Source organism: Anolis sagrei, chromosome 10 (genome assembly GCF_037176765.1).
Source record: "Anolis sagrei isolate rAnoSag1 chromosome 10, rAnoSag1.mat, whole genome shotgun sequence".
NCBI classification, from domain to species: Eukaryota; Metazoa; Chordata; class Lepidosauria; order Squamata; family Dactyloidae; genus Anolis; species Anolis sagrei.
Window position 1 is genome coordinate 4,693,392 of NC_090030.1, and position 15,924 is coordinate 4,709,315.

The following is a 15,924-nucleotide window of genomic DNA, read 5'->3' on the forward strand; positions in this document are numbered from 1 at the left end:
TTCTGGCGTTTGTCATAATTCTTGCCAGCATAGCAGGCATTATGTTGGCAATTTCTTCCTGGATGTTGGTCTTCAAATCTTGTAGGGGCCTTGGACAATGCACATAAACACAGAATTTAAAAAAAAAACTCATAGAAAAAAATCACAAGGGGCCAAATCTGGAGAGCGGGCCGGCCACTCCAAATCCGCTCTAAAAGTAGGCCTCAACGGCAAAAGCATACTCCTCTCTGTTCCAACGCATGATGGTGACTGAACTGTGTCAGGACAAAACTCATACTCCCGCCTCTCGAATGAGACCACTAGCGCTCCGCTACGTCTTCAACCGACTGGATGGCTTGCATTTTAGAAAAGGAAGTTATGCCGCGTCACCCTGTACTGTGGACTGCCAGACAGAGAAACCAAGCTTGACCTCTTCCCTAGAAGATGGTTGTACTTCGGACATATCACGAGAAGACATGACTCACCAGAACAAAACAATAATTTCAGATTGAGAAACTCCATTAAGAAAACCAGGGCTGTTGATGATGTTGGACTTGGAGGTCTCTCATTTGTAGTGTTGAAGTCACAAAAATAGTAATGGCTTCATTTCATTATTAAGCAAGTCCCAGTTATCTCATTTTGTGAAAGTACTAATTGTTCCCCTTCCCTGTTTTCAAACACTCACCTGTGGGGAGACGATACTTATATTCTTGATAGACTCGGTCTAACTTGAATGAAATCATTCTCCTCTTTGGTGATTTATTTGCAAGTTTCCAGAATTCAGTTATTGTTCTGTGCAGTTCCATGAAACTTCCTGTCAAGAAATAGCGATGTCTTGGTGACCTGTCTTCTTTAGCTTTGGGCTAGAGCTCCACCAAGTGATCTTTCAGCACGATACATTTTCTTTCAACAAAAACTAAGCTGATTATGTTTTAGCATCCCTTAGTGGCAATCTGGGTTTTAGCTGCTTCTCCTGGTTTAGAGTTTCAGCAGCCTGGCATTTCGTTTCCTTTACAGTGCTCCAGGTTGATGATTTGGAGTCCAACATTAGGCAACGCTCTGACATTTGTGTATCATCTTCGGTTTGGGAATTGTTTCAGGACTTGCAGCATGTTGTGATTCACCAGTAGTTGCCATGGCATTATTTTACACAGAAATTGGAGATTAATATCATAGTCTTGTTGGCACTGTTCATTTCTCCAATTCAGTTTGCTTTGTGTTTTCAGTCATTAGAGAAGAAACATCTTGGTTTAACCTGAATAGCTCATTCCAGTGATAAGATAACTATTGAATCCATTGCACCAGTGAGTTTTGTATAGTTGGGATTAGGAATTTCTTTCGGTTCTTATTTTATACAGTGCAAGAACATAGTAAAACATCCTGATTTGATTTTGGCATGTGTAAAATATTTACTTTTCCCTTCTGGACAGAGGTTATAGTTCTTGTTTAAAAAATCTGTTTTACTCGTGGAGAGATTCATACATGATACAACTGGTTAAACAACTAAAGTATTTTGTTAGTGACCAAAATGCTACCAAATTACTTTGTAAACTACAGAAAAAGCTTTCTTTTCTGTATTGTAAAAAGCTGTTTGCTTATCTATAGAAGTAACATTATTTTTAAAATAAGTATCCTCATCTTTCTACTGAAAATATAAGACTAAGTAGGCAATTTTGGAACATACAATAAAAGCATAGGAGAACTGAGGGAAAAGATAGAGGGAGAATTCAGAAAAGGAAATCTCATTAATGTTGCAAGTGTATACAGTATATACACTTGCCACTTTGCTCCTTGTATCCATATGTGTAGCTACATGCATAAGGTTTAAAACACAGTTTCTAAATTTGCTAAAAGGTTGCATTCACACAAATTTCTACAGAACATTGTAGCAGTGGTTTGGAATGGAAAAACTGGGAAATCACAATATTAGGATGCTTTACAAAAAGAAAGTAACTCTGTTACCTCAGGAAGCTAAAATGCAGTATGCATAACTTGACAGAAAAGTGTTGTGTTTAATCTCAATGTATGAGATTTAAAGACAAGGATGCTGGGTCGCAGTGGGGTAAACTGCTGAGCTGCAGAACTTACTCATGGGAAGGTCGACAGTTCAGATTAGTGGATGGGATGAGCTCCCATTGTTAGCCCCAACTTCTCCCAACGTAGCAGTTAGAAAACATGTAAATGTGAGTAGATGAATAGGTACCGCTTCGGTGGGAAAGTAACAGTGCCAGCCGCATGACCTAAGAGGTGTCTATGGACAACGCCAGCTCTTTGGCTTAGAAATTGAGATGAGCACCATCTTCCAGAGTCGGACACGATTAGACTGAATGCCAGGGGAAACCATTACCTTCTCATAGGGGATGTTATCATGGTGAACGAACAGAATCAATAGGACTAAGAAATCTAAATACATTTTTCTAAATAAGAATAATACAAAGGCGCACACACATTATAAACATGTTTTTTAAAGGTTGAGCAAGATTACCATCCTGCTGAAAGCATTAAAACAAAATAAGGTGATTTAAATATTAGAAGACAAATATTCAAAACCTTGTTGCACGGTAAGAGATTGGTGTGTGTGTGTGTGTGTGAAGAAACACGGATGGGTACCTGTTTCTGAATACCCGAAAAACCCAAATTTTGTTTGATCTTGGAAGCTAAAGTGTTGTTGGCTGCATTTCAGAGAAATGAGCTGCCAAAACCAGTTCTGAATGTTTCTTGCATATGAAATTAATGAGGTTGCTTAAGTTGACAGCTGGCTTAAAGCCATTTTGTTTTCTATTAAATTGCATAAAGTTGCAAAAAAGTATTAAGTCAAATAGGTAAATTTGAAAGTGGGCAACTCTGGGAGACCTTCAAGGTATACACTTGCTGTCAGCCGGCCTGAGTCCCTCTATGGAGGTAGAGAAGATCGGGATATAAAAGTTTTAAATAAATAAATAAACAAATAAACAATACACATAATTACACATAAATAACTCAAATGTGAAATGTTTACTTTTAATTATAATAATTAATGCCTTGTGATTAAAATTGTTTCTTTGTGGAGGTGTTTGTAAAAAATACAACTACTTTAGTGGGTCTTGGTGTCTGCTTCTCTAAGCATAGTATATCATTCTCCTGTTAGATCGGGCTTTTGTTTGCACGGGTTTAGCACAATTGAAAATATTGGTTTTGTTATCATCTATTCTAGATTCTGAGGATGCAACTACACCAGTGGTTCCCAACGTGTAGTCCGTGGACCACCAGTGGTCTACAAGAACTAAAATATGCTCTGTGGCCTCACTATTACTATACCGTTGCAACAAGAGTGACTGGTCCTGCAAAACCCTCTTATATTGTCGAGGCTTATTAAATAAGGTTTTCTGTGGATGAGGAGATGGCGACTACTTGATAGCATATGTTCTGTATCAGAAACTAGAGCTGATGTGATCTATCCAATGCAATTTTCTGAATCAACAACCAAAATAACGCAACCAAATCCAAAGTTGACCAAAAACCGATTCATAGCCCTTTTGATACTAGTGTTGGAGAGTACTAATGTTTGGTCTTTGGTCACAGTGGTCCCTGATCAAAGTGGTCCCTGGTCAGTGTGGTCCCTGGTCAAAGTGGTCCTTGGTCAGGTCGTCCCTAGTTTAAAAAAATGTTGGGAACCACTGATCTACACTATAGAATGGATTCAGTTTGACATATTTTCAACTTCTGTGGCTTCAACATGGGAGTTGAAGTTTTACAGAGTCTTCAGATTTGTCTGCCAGAGAGTACCGGTGCCTAACCGGACTACAATTTCCACAATTCTCTAGCATTGAACATAGCATTAGTTCTGCATTGTGGATTCACCACCAGAAGCATCTTGCTCATTATTGTTGATAACAGGACTCTTGATAAAAGAAATTGACTTTTAGGGCTGTTCTTAAGAATAGGAGAAAATATCTAGGGATCTGCAATTTTGCGTCTTCATTTGTGATAACTAAGCTGTATTTATTGGTAAAGAAAGTTTAGGAGATAACTATTTTTTAAAGCAGACAAAAATACCTTGTCAGAGCAACCCAGATCAGAAGATACTTTTTACAGGAAGTTAACCATTGGTTTGTTTTAACAGGTGTGGAGAAGAAAGTGAAAAGTAAGCACATTTATCACCTACATCTACTTTTCGAATGTATTTCTAACATCTGTGCTCCAGAAGATGATAAAGAAATGATAGCAGCTCAAGAACCAACAACCAATTTTGCCCTTATTCAGTAAGTAACAGAAATTATGAAATTATAAAACTTCAATTATCTTATCTTATTTATTCATTTCCTAGTATTAAAGACGGAAAACAACATTACATAGCAGATTTAGTTTGTAATCTGTATTAACTTGGAAATGCAAGCATATTTTTATTATCAACCAATTTATAGTATTGGATTCATCTTTTCGCACGTGATTTGGGAGCTACTTCCCAAGTGTGAAAGGAATTTTAATTTTGCTCCAGATTACTTTATTATGCATAAGTAATAGTGCAATTATTTTAGATAAAATTGTTTTAAATTGCAAAGTTCTGACTAAAAATCCAAACATTATGTTTTCAGGGAGTCTGAAACACATTTTTCTTCTGATACTGATTTTGAAGATATTGAAGGAAAAACTCCAAAACAGGGAAAAGGAAAGGTATGTATTTCTGACATTCTGATAATTTTATTTAAAGTTAGTGGTATTGAAGTATTATATTATTGAACTAAAAAAAGTATCTATGTGCAATCCTCCTGTGTGCATGCATAGGTTCTGAAGAGGTTTCATGTAGTGTGGTGGTCATAATGTAAAGTTGATTTTTTAATGTTCTTCAGATGGTCCAAAGGTCTTAGAGGCAGCTTCCTTAGAAAGATGGCTATGAAAGGGAATCCAAAAGTCACTTAAATATATAAAAATATTCTGTCTTGGCTTTTGTGACTAAATTTTGTTTTGATGCATATGAACTTAACACCGATGCTTATAAGCTGCCCCATGTTGCAGCAGCTCCACTGGCTGCTGGTCTGCTTCTGTGCTAAATACAAAGTGCTGGTCATTACCTATAAAGCCCTAAATGGTTTGGGTTCAGGCTCTTTGTCCGGTCGCATCTCCCTACATAGTCCATCCCATGTACTGCAGTCAGCAGAGGAATCCCTGCTCTTGGTCCCACCCCTGTCACAAGCTCAGTTGATGGGACCGAGAGAGGGGGCCTTATCCGTGATCGCCCCCTGTCTCTGGAAGTCTTCCCCCCCTTTCTCTCCTTAAAAAAAAACTTTTGAAGACATACCTTTGTACTTTGGCATATGGAGAGGAGGAGGACTAGGACCCTCTAGATCAATTGGAATGATGGCTGACCTACTTGTACCTCGTGGCTACTTGGGTACACTTCAAGAACAACTATAATCAGCCAATTTCCATTTATTTTAATTATTTTTATCATTTGAGATGTTTTAATGTTGACTATGTGATTAGCATAACCTGCTTCTATGTGATTATTTGTATCTTGTTTTTCATGTTGAAGTCAATTTTTATACAATAAGTTCACGGTCATTATTATGTTTATTATATTGCATTATTTTAATTGTTTGATTTTGTTTTGCATTTGGGCATTGAATGTTTGCCTTTCTGTATTGTAAACCGCCCTAAGTCCCCTCAAAGAGAGAGGGCAGTCTATAAATAAAGTTGCTGTTGTTGTTATTATTGTACTAGCTGTCCCCTGCCAGGCGTTGCTGTGGCCCAGTCTGTTGATCTGGAAAATAAAGTAATGAGAAAGTGTTGGTTTCTAATATATGTAATTTTTTATACTTGTGGGTAAACTGTATTTCTTGCTGTTTCTTTGTCAGTGTTGATGTGGAGAGTGACTGGTTTGCCCACCCTGGAACATACAACATATCATTGTTCTTCTTTAAGGGTCCCTTTCAAATCTATGATACTATATCTCTCTGTGTGTGAATCATATCTATCTATCTATCTATCTATCTATCTATCTATCTATCTATCTATATCTATGGCTGGATGGCTCTTTGTCAGGAGGACTTTGATTATGTTTTCTTGCCCTGATGACGGGAGTTGGATTGGATGGCCTTAAGTATTTTCTGTTGGTCATGGGGTTGTTCGTGTGGTTCAGAATGCTCTTTGATTGTAGGTGAACTGTGAATCCCAGTGACTACAACTCACAAATGTCGAGTTCTATTTCCCCCAAACTCCCATCTGTGTTCATATTTGGGTGTATTGAGTGCTTGTGCCAAGTTTGGCCCAGATCCATCATTGTTTGAGTCCACAGTGCTCTCTAGATGTAGGTGAACTACAACTCCCAAATTCAAGGTCAATGTCCACCAAACCCTTCCAATATTTTCTGTTGGTCATGGGAATTCTGTGTGCCAAGTTTGGTTCAATTCCATCGTTGATGGAGTTCAGAATGCTCTTTGATTGTAGGTGAACTATAAATCCCACCAACTACAACTCCCAAATGACAAAATCATAATTTTTTGAGTGATGGCCACTCCTTGTGTTATGAGACATTTTGTTTCCAAATTTGGTGTGATTTCATTCATTGGTTCTTTTGTTTTTAAGGTACTCATTATGCACAGAGCATTTTTATATATATAGATTAATTAATTAATAAAACTTTGCCATAATTAATCACAACGGTCCTTTCAGACTATAGAGGTATGGCTGGTTTCCACTTGAACTGTCCTGGCTGCATTCTGTGGAATCCTTGTGAATTCTGAATTACTCACAAAACTACAAATACCACAATTCTGTACCATGGAACCATGTCACTTAAAGTGGAATCTGCATGCTATAATAGTGTAGTATGAAAAAGCCCTAAAAAGAACTGGAAAAATCCAGGGAAACCATATTGCCAAAATCTTTTTGGCATGTCTAATGTTTAAATTAATCAGAATACTTCAGGCCTTGGTACAATTTAATGTGTGATATTGTGCTAACAAAAATATTGGCTCTTGATTTTTGTATAGACTTGTAAGAAGGGGAAGAAGCCTGCAGGAGAGAAGGGGAAAGTTGGAAACGGAGGAGGGAAGCCCGGTGGTCCAAATCGAATGAATGGGCATCACCAGCAGAATGGTGTGGAAAACATGATGCTCTTTGAAGTTGTTAAAATGGGCAAGAGTGCTATGCAGGTAAGTTTTATAGGTCTTAAAATTGAGTGTTGAAAGATCTGAAATCAGCAGAGTCAAAGATAGTGTCTATAAAACTGAAATGGTCCAAACACTGTCTACCTTAAGGATATTACTGATTGCTAAATTTATAAAATAAATATGGGTTGTGTTGTCGAAGGCTGTGAATTGGGTTGCAGTGAGTTTTCCGGGCTTTACGTCCTTGTTCCAGAAGCATTCTCTCCTGATGTTTCGCCCACATTTATGGTTGGCAGTTTGTGAGGATGCCTGCCATAGATGTGGATGAAAGGTCAGGAGAGAATGCTTCTGGAACATGACCGTACAGCACAGCAACTGACTAAATATGGGTTGCTCAGAGTTTTTCGGGCTCTGTGGCCATGTTCCAGAACCATTCTCTCCTGACGTTTCGCCCACATCTATGGCTGGCAGTTTATAAAATAAATATGGGTTGTGTTGTCGAAGGCTGTGAATTGAGTTGCAGTGAGTTTTCCGGGCTCTGTGGCCATGTTCCAGAAACATTGTCTCCTGATGTTTCGCCCACATCTATGGTTGGCAGTTTGTGAGGATGCCTGCTATATATGTGGATGAAATGTCAGGAGAGAATGCTTGTGGAACATTTCCGTACAGCACAGCAACTTACTAAATATGGGTTGCTGTGAGTTTTTTTGGCTCTATGGCCATGTACTAGTAGCAGAGAGAGATTGGAAAAGCTATGGACTGCTACTGGAACATGGCCATACAGCCCGAAAACCTTATAGCAACCCAGTGATTCCAGCCATGAAAGCCTTCGACAACACAAATAATATTCTTTACATGTCTGGATAGAATACAGTACTTTGACAAGTTAACATAACATATTGTTTGGAATGCCAAACTGTGCTTTAATTGGACTTTGGAAAAGTTACTTTTAAGACTATTCTGGCTGTAGAATTTTAAAGGTCTGTGTTATCGTAAAAGAATGATCTGCAATAAATGCTGTGTGGGCCCTCTTCAATTTTGGTGAGAGATTCTCATCTTAATAATAATAATAATAATAATAATAATCTTTATTTCCACCCTGCTACCATCTCCCCAAGGGTCTCAGTGTGGCTTACATGAGGCCAAGCCCACAATACATCAGTAAAAACAATAACAACAGTAATCATAGAATCATAGAATCATAGAATCAAAGAGTTGGAAGAGACCTCAAGGGCCATCCAGTCCAACCCCCTGCCAAGAAGCAGGAATATTGCATTCAAATCACCCCTGACAAATGGCCATCCAGCCTCTGCTTAAAAGCTTCCAAAGAAGGAGCCTCCACCACTAATACAAAACAATAAAATAAAACTCATAAACAAAAAATAGAAGTAAACATTAACAATAACACAACAATGTTTAAAAACCTATGGCTGGGCCAAATGTAATACTTAAAATTTTAAAATAATGCCGAGAATGACCAGGTGAAATATAACTAGGATAGAATCTTCCACTGTATCGGCATCTCTGAATCCTAAACTATGGGTAATTTTCTTAAAGTAAATCAACCTTATAGACCTTGCTGTAAAACTTAAACAGTGAAATAAGACTACTTTTCCCCTTCTGACTCACTTTTTGCAACTTGGAGTAAATTGTTTTAAAGATATGTACGAAATGTTTGAGGTGGATGTTCTTGTTACTAATAATGGCTTCTTTCCCCCCCTAGTCTGTGGTGGATGACTGGATAGAATCCTACAAACATGACAGGGATATAGCACTTCTTGATCTCATCAACTTTTTTATCCAATGTTCAGGATGCAAAGGTAAGGTTGCATTTTGGAACTGCTACTTCCTTTGGGATTCTTTGGGCATCTAACTCCCCCCCCCCCCCCCCCAAAAAAGACAAGTCTTAAGTTACTGATTTCAGCTCTCTCTTAACTTGTAGGGGTTGTAACAGCAGAGATGTTTCGGCATATGCAAAATTCTGAAATAATTCGAAAAATGACTGAAGAATTTGATGAGGTAAAACTGCTCAGATACTTTTTAAAACAGAAGTTATTTGTGACATATATTGTTTTGTGACTTATATTGGTGTTTAATATAAATGTGATTATATGTTTCAACTGTGATATACACTTTGGGGAGTATTTATTTATTGTGTTAGAAGGAAATTGATGATACAGTATTTAAAAGCACAAAGTTAAAAACTTGGCATTATACTAGATTTCCTATGTGTTAAATTGAGCCCCTGGTGGTTCAGCAGTTTAAACCGCTGAGCTGCTGAACTTGCTAACTGGTGATTCAAATCAGGGGAGTGGGGTGAGCTCCTGCTGTTAGCCCCAGCTTCTGCCAACCTAGCAGTTCAAAAACATGCAAATTTGAGTGGATCAATAGGTACCACTTTGCTGGGAAGGTACCAGTGCTCCATGCAGTCTTGCCAGCCACATGACCTTGGAGGTGTCTATGGACAATGCCAGCTCCCCTGCTTGCAAATGGAGATGAGCACCAACCCCCCCAGAGTCAGGACACGACTAGACTTAATGTCAAGGGGAAACCTTTACCTTTACTTTTTATCTGTTAAATACTAATAAACTTTTATTTATACCCTGCCACCATCTCCCATAGGGACTCGGGGCGGTTTACAGATCACACAGTGGTGCCATACAACATATAAAATACAATATTACAACATTAAAACCAATAACACTTTTAAAACTAAACATAAAATTAAAAACAGCAATAGAATCAATAAAATATAACAATAGTCGCTAATTAAAAGATCCATACAATAAATTTGGAGTCTCCGGTGGCGCAGTGGGTTAAAGCACTGAGCTGCTAAACTTGTTGACCGAAAGGTCGCAGGTTCGAATCCGGGGAGCGGCGTAAGCTTCCACTGTCAGCCCCAGCTTCTGCCAACCTAGCAGTTCGAAAACATGCAAATGTGAGTAGATCCGGCAGGAAGTGAGTAGTAATGGTGCTCCATGCAGTCATGCTGGCCACATGACCTTAGAGGTGTCTACGGACAACCTTGGCTCTTCAGCTTAGAAATGGAGATGAGCACCAACCCCAAGAGTTGGACACGACTGGACTTAATGTCAGGGGACAAACTTTATCTTACCTTTAACCTACAATCAATTTAGCTTTCCCTGGCTAAAAGTAGTAGTCTAGCTGCAGACTTAAAGAAGTGGTGAGGCCTTCAGATTTTAATAGATTACAACTCCCAGCATTCTGCACAATCTTGCAGTTTAACAGTGTCTTGGGGAAAAGGTTTCACATGGCCCCAGGCAGGAGCAAAGTAATATAGAAGAATTGTAACTTCACTCACAATGTACATATTCTGTGTTTTAGGATAGTGGGGATTACCCACTTACCATGGCTGGTCCCCAGTGGAAGAAGTTTAAGTCGAGTTTTTGTGAGTTCATTGGGGTCTTGGTCCGGCAGTGTCAGTACAGCATCATCTACGATGAATATATGATGGACACCGTCATTTCGCTACTTACAGGATTATCCGATTCTCAAGTCAGGGCATTTCGACATACTAGTACACTGGCAGGTATGTCTTGGTCATTCTGTGGTTGTGGTTTCATTTAACATGAAATTAGTCTTAAACGTTATTGTGTTTTCCAAATATTACTGAATTTGGATTATGTTTGAAAGGCCGATATGAGTGTTGCTGTGGGCAGACGAAAGTGTGGGCACACTAGGTGCTTTGCTTGATCTGAAATCCCACCATGACATTTTATTTTCCTGGAGACCATTGTTTTGTGTTAAAATAGGAGTTCATGCTTCTCCAGTGCCAAAAAGGCACCAGGAAAAAATAAAAAAGAAAGAAAAGAACAAAAAAAAAATCAATATTCAGGAGATTTAGGATATTGGTTTCTTCATGATTTTGGTCACCAAATATAATTCCATCTCTTCCTTCTTCCTTGTCCTTCTAGCAATGAAGCTGATGACTGCATTAGTAAATGTGGCATTGAATCTAAGCATTAATATGGATAATACACAAAGGCAGTACGAAGCAGAACGAAATAAAATAATTGGAAAACGGGCTAATGATAGGTTGGAGCTTTTGCTACAGAAACGGAAAGAGGTGAGCATCTTGGCTATTGAATTACACATAAGAGGGAATTAGGGGAGTCCTGTTTGTTAAAAAGTAGTTTTGCAAAAGCTTCTGTAGCATGAATAAAAGTACATGGGAGCTTTACCTGTATGCATATTTCCTTGACGGGTGCAAAGAAATGCCTTCTGTGGCTCTGTCTCTAATCTGCTTGTCTATGTTGGAAATAGCAACCTCCTACAAACCTCCTATATTAGTTATTTGTTATATATGTGATTTATGCAATTTTTCCTTAACTCTATGTTGTTTGAGGTTGTGAGAGGGCTGCAGACCATGTGACCAGATCTGGGACTATTCAGACTGAGACTCCATATTTAGAAGTCTGTATTGTATAGTCAGTTGTGTTTAGGTTGTGCTCCATTTGCATTAAGAGAGTATGCATTAGACATAAGACAGAGAAGAGACGGCAACAGAAGGCCTTAGAGACCTTACTGTTTAAACCTTCAAATGATAAGCAGTGTACCTTTATGCTGAATACATGAAGTTTGTAAGTAAACAAACAATGTTTATTGTAACGAAGACTACTTATTTTTGTCTCTTGAGAGCATGTTTTAAAACCAAATATATTTTATGTTAGACTAGATGTTTTTGGGCAACTGAAAAAACACTTCTGAAGATCTGCTATATATTTTTGTGCATTGGCATAATCTTTTTTCCTAACCGTTCAAAGAGATAACCAGGTTTATCAGTCTAACAACTGAGGAACCCAATTTGCCTTGCGTGAATACTACTGGATATATACTGCTAAAGAGAACATTCACTTAAATGAGTTTTTGGCTCTTCTCAGGAAGATCATACTTTACAAAAAGGTTATGATCATTCCAAATGGTATGAATGCCAATTTATTTATTTATTTATTTATTTATTTACTGTATTTGTATACTGCCTTTCTCAGCCATATCGGCAACTCAAGGCGGCAACTCAATTAATCTCTACAAGGTCACGCTTCCAAAAGGCTGTGGAGATTCTGGTTTTCCAAAAGGCTATGATCTCAAAGATCATCCCTTTCCCAAAAGTTTATGAATTGTTTCATTTAGCTTAAGAGGATTTGGATGAATGTAACCCATCGTCTAACCTTTCTTGAAAAACTCTTTGAGAATTGTGCTGCCTTTATTTTATTGACCTATTTCTTCGTCTTCTTGTGGTTTTCAGCTTCAAGAAAATCAGGATGAAATCGAAAACATGATGAATGCAATTTTTAAAGGCGTATTTGTACATAGATATCGGTAAGTACAATCGGCCAGTGCAACGGTCAGAGCTTCGCTTGATGCATACCTACGTTTTCTTAATCTGCTTCTGCTTTTCTTTATATTTCTCTCATTCCAGGGATGCAATAGCGGAAATAAGGGCAATATGTATTGAAGAAATTGGGATTTGGATGAAAATGTATAGTGATGCCTTTCTCAATGACAGCTATTTAAAATATGTGGGATGGACAATGCATGATAAGGTGAGGTCAAGAGTATGCAAATTTACTAACAGAGCAAAGAGTGAGACTAATTAAACTATATATACTTTGAGTTCCTGTGAGTTTTCCGGGTTGTATGGCAGGGGAATTCCAGACAAAAAATAAATTAGGGCCAGCTAACACCTTCCAACAAAGGATTCCCCAGGCAGCAACCAGCCAGGCTTTGAAGCTGCAAGGCCATTCAGTGCTAATCAAGGTGGTCGATTACAACATTCACACTTGCCTAAAGCAGACAAGAATTCTTTCTGCCACCGTGGACATTATTCCACAGATATATAAACCCACTTGCCTAGTTTCCAACAGACCTCACAACCTCTGAGGATGCCTGCCACAGATGTGGATGAAACGTCAGGAGAGAATGCTTCTGGAACATGACCATACAGCCCGTAAAACTCACAGCAACCCAGTGATTCTGGTCATGAAAGCCTTTCTTTTATTTTTCAAACCAGTTCTTCAGATTCCCCACAATTTTTCATTTTGTGTGTGTGAATCATTGTACCCGTTTGGGGGATAACTACATCTATTTTGTAGAAAAATGGGGTAGAATTGTGAAAAACATAATGTGAGATGCTCAGTTTAATGTCATATGTTAGGCTGAAAAATTAGTTCTATGTGTATTAAATATTCTTTGTTTTCTTTTCCTTTTTTTTTAGCAAGGAGAGGTAAGACTGAAATGTCTGACAGCTTTGCAAGGACTTTATTATAATAAAGAGCTTAATTCCAAATTGGAACTCTTCACCAGTCGGTTCAAGGTGAGCCTTTGTTTCCTGGCAAAGACCTTGATTGCCATTTTTCAACTTTCCATTTGTAACATTTTCCATTTTTTTAAATTGCTTTTTTCCTCTCCCAACAGGATAGAATTGTATCTATGACTCTTGACAAAGAATACGATGTTGCAGTACAAGCAATAAAACTACTTACTCTTGTTTTACAGTAAGTTTTTCAGATGTAAACGAAATGCATGCAATTAACTTGTACGTGTTGTCCATTTCCAAATGTAATGACAGCGCGCCTTTTTTGTGTGATGCTGCTTTTCAGCATCATGAAAAGTATTAAATGTTTGTATTAAATAAACTAGCTTGGGAACCTGGCAATGCCCAGGTAATTTGAAAAAAATCTGTTTTTTTAAATTGTACAAAATGCATAAAGTTGTGGGTGAACTACAACTCACATCATGCCACGTTAACCCTGAAAAACTCCATCAGTACTTAAGTTTGTTATTCTGGGCAAGTTTGCTCTAGATAACGCATGGGCAAACTTTGGCCCTCCAGATGTTTTGCACTTGCAGCTTCAAAGACTGGCTGCTTTCTCTCTGGGGGAATTCTTTGTTGGGAGGTGTTAGCTGGCCCTGGTTTATTCTTGTCTCGAATTCCCATGGGCATTCCATGAGCAATGTCTCTGCAGATGGACAATCCTCTCACACCAGAAGCGATTTGCAGTTTCTCAAGTCGCTCCTGACACACACAAACACACACAAACTTCCTTTAAGAGTATTTTGGTATGCTTTCTGTGTGGTGTTCCACTCAACAATCCAGCCTTGTGTTTTCTATTAGCAACAGCTTCCAAACTAAGCAACTTGAAGGTGTGCATTTATTTGCAAGTATGCACACACATGATCTTTAAGACCTTAACGCAACTATCACCTTTTAAAAATGTAGTTCATTGATATATTTTTTAAAAAGGATATCTCGAAAACCCTCCTTTCTTCCTTAGTATTCTGATTGCATTTTCATCCGTTTGCATTTCCAGGAGTAGTGAAGAAGTACTGACTGCAGAAGACTGTGAAAATGTCTATCATCTGGTGTACTCAGCTCATCGGCCAGTGGCTGTCGCTGCAGGGGAATTCCTTTATAAAAAGTAAGGAGAAGCATTTGCATTCCTTTATATCGGCACTGGGTTCAGAAGCATGCTGTATTGGGTTTACTGACATTCTTGTCAGTAAACCCAAGTGAAATCAGCAATTTCCAGTGAAATCAGCAATTTCCAGTATAAGCCTCTCCCATTGCTTTTTTAAAACTTTCCCTTAGCAAGTTTGATCTAAACATGGGCAAAAGTGCACACATAAAAATTGAGGCCTTAATAGGAAATAAAGTTGCTATTTTTTCCCCTTGTTTGCAAGGCTTTTCAGTCGAAGAGAGCCCGAAGAAGAGGGAATCCTCAAAAGAAGAGGAAGGCAAAGTCCAAATGCTAACCTTGTCAAGACGCTAGTTTTTTTCTTTTTGGAAAGCGAGGTAAGCTTGAATATCTTTGTCTCTTTTATCGAGATAGTTAAGGGAATGATTTTTGCGGTTCTTTCTCTTTTCACTTGTTCTCAGCTTAGGAAGAATGGCCTCCAAGACCTAGTAATGTAGAAGTATCTGTGTGATAGTAATTTAATGTGACAGATAGAAGTATCTGTGTGATAGACTCGAAGTATCTGTGTGATATATTCAATGTATCTGTGTGATATATTCCTTAACAATTGTTTACTGTATACATTGGTTATTAAAGCAGCCATTCCCTGTTTTGGGGGAATTGAGTTCCCTACTTGGGCATCTTTGACAAATTTGATGCTTTAAGAATTTTCAAACAAATGCTGTTCCAGTTTAAATACATTCACAAAACAGAATGCTTAGATATACCTATAAACTCAAGTATAAGCCGACCCGAATATAAGCCGAGGAACTTAATTTTGCCACACAAAAAAACCTGGGAAAACTTACTGACTCGAGTATAAGCCGAGGGTGGGAAATATAGCAGCTAGTGGTCAATTTCAAAATAAAAATAGATACCAATAAAATTACATTGAGTCATCAGTAGGTTAAATGTTTTTGAATATTTACATTAAACTGTAGCTTAAGATAAGACTCTCCGATTAAACAATTATTCTAACCTTCTTCAGTGTAAATGTGCTTACGTATCCTTCCAACAATAATAGAGTAAAATAATGAAAATGTAATAACAATAATAATAGAATAAAATTAAATGTAGTAATAATAAATAGAGAAAAATAATAAATGTAATAATAGGGTAAAATAATGTAATAATAAATAGAGAGAAATAATAAATGCAGTAATAATAATAATAAATAAATAAAGTAAAATAATAAATGTGATAATAATAAAGGGTGTAAAATAATAAATGTGATAAGAACAGTAATAAAGGGAGTAAAATATTAAATGTAATAACAATAATAAATAGAGTAAAATAATAAATGTAATAATAGAGTTAAATGTAAACATAATAAATAGAGTAAAATAATACATGTAACAACAATAATAAAGAAAAATAATAAA

At 37.6% G+C, this 15,924-nt stretch overlaps 1 protein-coding gene across 1 annotated transcript in view; it reads left to right on the top strand.

The window, feature by feature from the left end:
* STAG2 (STAG2 cohesin complex component) overlaps positions 1–15,924 on the top strand; it is a 70,763-nt gene that overhangs the window by 19,989 nt on the left and 34,850 nt on the right. Inside the window, exons 2-14 of the mRNA XM_060756397.2 lie at positions 4,082–4,220; positions 4,554–4,632; positions 6,951–7,112; positions 8,791–8,887; positions 9,010–9,086; positions 10,413–10,617; positions 11,003–11,154; positions 12,334–12,407; positions 12,508–12,631; positions 13,303–13,401; positions 13,503–13,582; positions 14,399–14,506; positions 14,769–14,880. Coding sequence (XP_060612380.2) covers positions 4,177–4,220; positions 4,554–4,632; positions 6,951–7,112; positions 8,791–8,887; positions 9,010–9,086; positions 10,413–10,617; positions 11,003–11,154; positions 12,334–12,407; positions 12,508–12,631; positions 13,303–13,401; positions 13,503–13,582; positions 14,399–14,506; positions 14,769–14,880 — 1,413 coding nt within the window. The 5' untranslated portion in view covers positions 4,082–4,176. The remainder of the gene's footprint in view (positions 1–4,081; positions 4,221–4,553; positions 4,633–6,950; positions 7,113–8,790; positions 8,888–9,009; positions 9,087–10,412; positions 10,618–11,002; positions 11,155–12,333; positions 12,408–12,507; positions 12,632–13,302; positions 13,402–13,502; positions 13,583–14,398; positions 14,507–14,768; positions 14,881–15,924) is intronic.